This window comes from Pungitius pungitius, chromosome 7 (assembly GCF_949316345.1).
Source record: "Pungitius pungitius chromosome 7, fPunPun2.1, whole genome shotgun sequence".
NCBI lineage: Eukaryota > Metazoa > Chordata > Actinopteri > Perciformes > Gasterosteidae > Pungitius > Pungitius pungitius.
Window position 1 is genome coordinate 4,268,799 of NC_084906.1, and position 7,706 is coordinate 4,276,504.

Genomic DNA, 7,706 nt, shown 5'->3' on the forward strand with positions numbered 1-7,706 from the left:
CTCCCAAAAAAGATATCTCAAAGTTGTTTGCCTTTTTTTTTTTTTGCAAAAGATTATTTGAGTACATGTTTAAGAACATGTTTTGACAAAAAGTCAATCACAACATGTGACACACATTGTAAATATTAGCATTAAAAAGGTTTCCTCTTAAGATCAATTAAGGTTCTGGCATCCTGCACGCTGTTCCTGGATCTGTCGGTTGATGGAAACCTCAAAGCAAACAGACCATTCTGAAAACCCGCCCTTCCTCAGCTGTCTACACATTCCAGTCTGATTGGCTTAGCTGTTGGCCCAAAGCCCAAAGGGAGTCCCTATAAATGTCCCCACGAGCTGAGACGCAGTCAGAAAGCAAAAACCACTCGGAGGCCTTACATAGACTACATAGAATTCACTCTCAAATACTGCAAAGGAAAGCCCCGGAAAATGTGTAAAGGATTAGCAGCTTTGCCCCAAAGCTGCCTGGAAAGGTGAGAACTGCATCATCTCTTTACCTTTTACCGGTCATGTCATGTCTAATTGGACGAATATGATGATGCATGACTAAAACCAAAAAACTAAAACTAAATCCATTTTCAAATGACATTTTTTAAACTGAAGAAATGCTTTTTTATGCTGGCTCATGTTTGAAGTGTATTTTATATGTTTAGCTTGTGCAGATTAGTCAATAGTGTCAGAGAAATGTATTTACATGTTTACAATTCAGTTATTGGTTTTAAAATGTCTTACAGTGAATGTACATTTTTTTTTACATTGTGCAATAATTAAGAAAATATAAACAACATTAAAACCTTTTGTTGCAAATCAAGTTGTAAAATGCGTAAATCAGCAAACTAACATACTTCTAGTGACTTGTTTATATATATAAAGTATATACCGGTTATCATCATGAATGTCGTAAACATCATGACTACATTCATTTTACTGTCCAAGAATCAAACACAAAAAACCTTCGTCACACATGTTGTCTCCTTTCTGTCATCCAGGGCGAAGGAGATCAAGTCAAAATTGGGCGTTTTACTGCAGAAGCCAGAAAATGCCATCGACCTCATTATCCCCTACCCGGAGAAGGCTGAGAAGAAGCCGGAGAAGCAGCAGAAGTGAGTCCCTCCATTTGCCTCTGCCACAGGGATTAATGCGTGTGGGTAATTGATGGTGAAGAGGGCGAGCAGAGGCCCGAGCCGGCCCAAAATGTGTGCATCGAAGCACCTTAAACCTCTGAAGACACTGAACAGGCTCCGATGTCACTTTGATGCTAAAAATCGAGCATGGCCTCGAAAAGACTGGGTTTCAGATCATTTATATCAAACATAAAATGTTTTATAGCAATATTGAGAGGATTTCTTTTTCCCCAATATGATGAGGAACCTAATGGCAAAGGTCCTTGTGTTTGGTTTAGGTGAAAACAGATTCCGAAAAAAAAGAGAAAGCAGCACTTTTTTTCTAATCTGAAATGATTCCCCAAAAGTCAGGAGTCTTTGTTCCCGTTCCCCTGGGAGACGTTGTGGTGACGGCCGTACACCTCTTTATTACCCTCCTGCTCCAGTAACTCATGTTGATCATTTACGATGGCCCTTACATGTCCGCATTGTAAAAGCATTTGCTGTGAGTTTTGTTACACTTCACTCAGTGTATTATTACTGCAGATATGTTACACCTCGCTACACGGATGAGCTTACAAGGTGCTTATTTAACATTCACCTGCACTCCTATTTCAAAAGTTTGTACAATAAATTATGGATGGCAACTATTTTACTAAGACGCCTGACTTTCATAGGTCCTTACAGGTCATTTTCCAACAGCAGCTGTTGAAGCAGCCAAATGTCTAAAGGCTCCCCTTGTTTGGAACGGTACATACACCAGACACATTTCATTGCCAGTGGATGTGTTCCAGACTCAAATCTCTGTGCGGAGATCAAAGGATGCAGTCTGGTTTTGGGAAACTGGAAAAACATTCAATATGTATTCATAGCTTAGTTGTTTTCTATATAAATATATCTTTCATTTGGAGCACATAGTCTGTGAGAGGAGCCACAGTATGCATTTTTCTAAAAGGATGATTTAACAGAAATACCCTTTTTGAAAGAAAAAAAAAAAGAAAAAGTAGATTATTGATTGTTATTTGAATCCCTAAGTCAACAAAAAGGCTAATTGCATTGACATTATTGAAGTGAAAGTAGACATACTAAGGATAATGGATGCAATGTATCTGTTTTACAGTTCATTTTTGCCCATAACAGCCATTTTGGAGGGGGGATAGGTGGACGTATTGTACCTTTTTTTTATTTACAGTAGTAATGATATTGCATTTTAGATTATATTTGTCTACAGCTGGGATACTTTTTTTCTGAAGTTCACAGATTGATCCTAGGTTTTTTGTTTTGCAGGCCTACTCCCGAAGAGGCTGCTCAGTGGCGTGAGGGTCTGGACCGAGTCCTGAACAACAGCTGTATGTTTGCCCTTTTTTTTACTCTCCTCTTCTTGTCTCCATGTGGCACCTGACCCCCCATAATGTGACTTCATGAACAGATTTTGGTCGCTTCAACATGCAAAGGGTGAATTCAATTTGTTTAGCCAAATTTGACTAATCCAGAACTCCTATCCTGGGGCTTTAATTGTTAAAATAATAACACGTTTTCTGTTAAAAAATATCAATAAACTTCCATAACAATTTAAAGTACTTTTATATTCTTCTGCAAATTACGCCAAAAGAAAATAAATTGTAAAAACGCATATTTTGCAGATCACTTTTTCTTCTCTTCATAATGGTGTCATTTATTCAAACATAACACAACTGATGGATGCTCATTTATTTCCACACAAAAAGAATCCTCCTCGTTCAAATCCCAAAGTGGACGTGCTCCAGTTTGTACGGTTGGCGTCGTTCCAAACAAACAATGACATCACCTTTATCTCACACCAGCCAACCCTCGCATTTACCAGATGAAACTCCAACCATACCAAGAGTAGAAAACATGCCTTTTGAGGTCTAGTGTCTTTCTAGTAAAATGTTGAAACGAGTACCCCATGATATGGTCTTTAGTTTAACCAGGTTCTTTCAAACCTCAATATTGGAACAAGATCTGTAAAAAACAAATAAATTATATCAATATTAGATTTTTTTAAACAACACCCCTCACAGAGACATTTGTAAATTGCTAAATACTTAAACTTGTTTCAATCTAGGGCAAGCTATAAGAGACATTCACACACCATACATGGAAAATGGCACAGAACGCCTGAAAGTAAGCCAGAGTAATGATTAACTCTAATGGTTTGGTGGTATTTAGCGGTATGTGTAAACTCTCCTGCTAATAACTCACTTAAGTTGCCCAAGCACATCTTAATAGATCCACCCACGGATGTTAATGATCAGCTGATGTAGGACTACTGCAGGGAGAAGAATGTCCTCTGTAGAGCTCAATGTGTGGCAAATGACCCTGTGGAAGTGGCTCCCTGTGCACCGCGTGGGGCAAAAAGATGTTATGTTCGGGCAGTGTTTACATGCCTGGCAGAATGTTTATTGTGCTCCCGTGTGTGTGTGTGTGTGTGTGTGTCCGTCCAGGGAAAGATCTGAATAGATCCGCCAGCGGGGTGTATTGCACGGCCCGCTGTGATTATTTATCCACGTGAGCTTTTGCATTAACAGCATTCTTAATGGCTTCTCTCTTGTTAATTCCCATGGGATACTGAGTCACTTCCTCTGTAATGCAGAACAACCCTGCCTCCTTTACCTTAAAGTGAACTATTGTACACCCCAATGTATTATTGTCCTCTAACAAAGGACGTAGCACTCGTAGAAAAAATGAATAGTATTTTTAGTTCTTGTTTGTGCAGTTTTTAATCACTTCGTCGTGCTGCCTTTTCAACCTATGAGGGTCAGTAAAGTTAATTACATTGGAAATTAATTCAGCAGACATGGAAGCAGGAAGTGAAATATTTTAGAACCATAAATACAATTTCTCCTGGATTCTGCTCTCATTCACAACGGCGCCATGAACGAGCCTTGTCTCTCTTCTTGCGTGTCTTTGAACTAAAGGTCCGTCCAAAAGCTTGATTGTGACTCCATTTTGAACCAAACTAGCCATTTAGATTGCAGATAAAAGCCTGAGGCCACAGCAAAGGCCTTATCATCTGCAGCACATGTTCCTTCAGACAATGGGCCCTTCGCAGGCATTATGTTGAACTACAATGGCCTTCGCTGAAAGGAGTGGTTGTTTCTAGTCTTGTAATGGATCGTTATCTGGGCTTTTACAACTGTACAAATAAATGTTCGGTTTCTATTTTGGACAGCTATTTGCCTTTTTTTGAATGAGTCTCATTCTTAGTTATGAAATGATTAACAAGTCTTGGATGTTTTCATACCTTTTTAATGTTTTTAATGAAAACATCCCTTTTTTTCCAGATGTTGTTCAAACTGGATTTTCTTTGCAAAAACCCAAACTACAAAATGGGAAATTCAAATGTTTCTCAGAAAGAAAAATGCCTGACCTCTGTAATATATGCCATCACTCCATGATGTTGATTATTATGAAGGTCCCTTCATTTAATCTTCCCTACTTCACCTCTCACGTCTGCAAATCATGTAATAAAAGCTTTTAGACTTGGAATGTGTAACATAACTGGCTTCATCCATCCGTTAAAATAATGGCTTTTGGGGCTTAAGTGTCTGTTATGTAAATGTTCCATTTTATTTGAAATGTGACATTCATTTTGATCAGAGACCAAGTGGAAGGCAAGTGAGTGTCACTGCTATGAAACAGGATTGAAATATTTGAAATCCGACCTAAAAGGGTCAGACCGTTAATACGATCTGACAAGCATAAGTGTTTAAACAATTTAATACCTTGAATAAGAAGCTCCAATGCTTACATTTATTGCCTCTCCCTCCCCCTCCTCATCAGATGGTCTGGCTGCTTTCCGTAGCTTCCTGCAGTCCGAGTTCAGTGATGAGAACGTTGAGTTCTGGATGACCTGCGAGGACTTTAAGAAGACCAAGAACCCCATGAAAATGGCCACCAAGGCCAAGAAGATCTACGAAGACTTCATCCAGTCTGAGGGACCCAGAGAGGTCAGAGGCTCCCGAGACTCCAGCACAACATTGAGTTCATCAAGTAGTCCACCCACATCGAGGGTTATTAATCTCGAGAAACTAGCAAAAATACGCTAGATTAACCAAACAATGAAAGTAACGAGGAATGACTTCCGACCTTGTCTTTGTATGACAGAAATGTATTTTAAAAATGACAGATTTTTGCTTTAAACAGTTATTTAGAATCACTGAAAAAGAGGAATTTGTCAGGAAGGTGGCAATGAGCAATACATTCTTGAGACGCTATTTAGAAGCATCCAGCGTAGTCAAAAAGAAAATAATGAATGAAATGTACGCATGAATAACAATTTAAACACATTTGAAGGACGGAAGACAGAGAATGTACCGAGATCAGCACATGGACGACAACATAAATACACTTACACGTTTGGCATGTCTCTGATTCTGGAGGCGTGACTTCTACTCCACTGTATCATTCTTCCTTGTACCGATGTACACTTTTTTTCATTTACCATGATTTTTTTTTATTGCACAATTACTGTGACTATTTTGAAACTAGCAATGGTGACCCTCAACACGGCTTCTCACAGGTCCTTTGCAGAGAAAAATATCAGGACTTGACATGGTTTGTGTTTGTCTCTCCCGTCACAGGTGAACATTGATCACTTCACCAAGGACGTGACCCTGAGGAACCTGGTGGATCTCTCCCCTACCACCTTTGACCTGGCCCAGAAGAGGATCTTCGCCCTGATGGAGAAAGACTCCTTTGGTCGCTTCCTTCGCTCTGAGCAGTACCAGCAGCTCCTGGCCAACTAAGCCAGAGGCCGGTCTGAGGAGAAGGGGAGGTTGTGGGGCGGGGAGGTTTCAAACAGCAGTTAGATAACGCCACAAAACGTATTTGTAATTATTTGCTGTTTTTTGTAAGTACAGCTCAAAAAACAAAGACATTTCTTTTACAAAATATCAAAGAATGAGGCGAAATTACGCTTTCAATGTAACTAAAGGGAAAGACTGCCTTTGAAATAGCCCTACCTCCCCAACCAACCGACACAACCCTTAACACACTTCATTTCGTCTGCTCTAAAATAAGTGAGGCTCTCCAAGAATGACCTCACTTGTCAAATATGGCGATAAAAACCTGATATATAGTTTTGTGTAAAGCTTGACCTCATCAACATCCTTGGAGTACGCTGCAGAATGCAGGGCAGACTTTCTGACAAAAAGCCCTAATGCAAGGTCATTTTATTTACAGAAATTTAGTTTAATCAATAATAGAAAACCATTGGGGAACTATAAATATAATGACAGTAACACAGTTGCCTGTTTTAAAATCCATGAATTTGTTGCTTTCCAGCAAAAAACAAATATTTTGTCATTGGAATAAAAAATATCTTAACAAAGTGGACTCACCTCTAGTATCAGTGCACAAGTAATGGTTACCACATGTGTCATTTTGTCTCTTCAAGTCTCCAACACTCACGTAGTCAGACTTCTGATTTTCACTAAGCTCCCCATTATGGATGAACCCTGTAAGAGTCCTTTGAGAATAGCTGGCTAGTTCAGTGGTGAATCACCTCAACTTCCACTAAACTGCATGTTGCTACGTTGGGAAAAAAAAATCAAGTAGGAGGGAATCTGTGAGAGGAGAAGTAAAAATCGCAGCGGTTTTAACAGAGAATGGTATTTTTTCCTATGTAATGTTACCAAATGTTATGAAAGCATCCCAGGTATATAAAAGTGCTTATATACCATTAAAAAAGAAGGGGGGCAAGTTGGCCTTTGTTAAAAGTCCTAAAAGTAATGGAAGAAAAGAGCCCACCAGTCAGAAAAGTAGACACAGAATAGTGGCAGTTGATGAATCTGATTATATGCACTTTTCACTTTTTATTCATTTATTATTCGGGTAAACACTTATAACCACAGGTTGTTATTCGCTACATGCTGTAAGAACATTAGTTACTTACACTGGGCTAAGGCATAGATGGATGCGATGGTGTAGTTGTTGGTGGTGTGCAATGGTTAAGTTTTCTAAGTGTACACTTAAGTTCAATGTAGCGTTTGTTAAATGTGATTATATTTACTCTTTAGTGCTTTTTTTCTATAAAACAAAAGCATTATGTATTAACCAACACAATAATATTGTCATCTAGATATTCAGCATTTCACAAGTCCTTATTGGTGCATGTCTTCTAACTTGACTCACAAATGAGGAAAACAACTAATCTGAGAGGTATTTCAATTTAAAACAGCATTGGCGAGGGCCCATTATGACACAGATTAGCCAGTCTAGTGTCATAAAAGTCAAGAATCCAGTCAATCAATAAGGACTTTAACAGTGCTGAGTATGCATCTTTTACTGTAGAATGCATGTAACCTGGAGTCTATCATATAAAAATATATATATGCATACAACTCCTGAAGATGTATTTATTTGTACGTGTAAATATCAACTATTTAAGTACAACAATGAAACATGATTAAATAAATAGACAACAGGCAAAGTTTCTATTCCCAGAATCTTTTCACTGTTATAAAAGAGGAAACGCCTGACTTTTAGTTGTCACTCGGTCTGACTGTATTAATTCCTATTTCTGCATTAAATACCTATTTCTAACTTTGGTGTACATATAAAATACAATGAAACCAGAACGCTTGG

The 7,706-nt window shown here is 38.6% G+C and overlaps 1 protein-coding gene across 1 annotated transcript; it reads left to right on the forward strand.

The window, feature by feature from the left end:
* Nucleotides 1–351: 351 nt before the first annotated feature.
* On the forward strand, nucleotides 352–7,462 carry rgs5a (regulator of G protein signaling 5a). Its single transcript, XM_037469973.2, has 5 exons — nucleotides 352–467; nucleotides 984–1,097; nucleotides 2,385–2,446; nucleotides 4,902–5,068; nucleotides 5,702–7,462. Exons 1-5 carry the CDS (start codon nucleotides 424–426, stop codon nucleotides 5,864–5,866), a joined length of 552 nt encoding a protein of 183 aa, XP_037325870.1. The 5' UTR covers nucleotides 352–423; the 3' UTR covers nucleotides 5,867–7,462.
* The last annotated feature ends 244 nt before the right edge of the window (nucleotides 7,463–7,706 follow it).

Excerpts from the sequence above, each read along its gene's own strand:
- rgs5a (XM_037469973.2), top strand. The coding sequence starts at position 424 with ATGTGTAAAGGATTAGCAGCTTTGCCCCAAAGCTGCCTGGAAAG. Across the intron at positions 468-983 it reads CCCCAAAGCTGCCTGGAAAG|GGCGAAGGAGATCAAGTCAA; the intron begins GTGAGAACTGCA and ends TCTGTCATCCAG. Across the intron at positions 1,098-2,384 it reads AAGCCGGAGAAGCAGCAGAA|GCCTACTCCCGAAGAGGCTG; the intron begins GTGAGTCCCTCC and ends TTTGTTTTGCAG.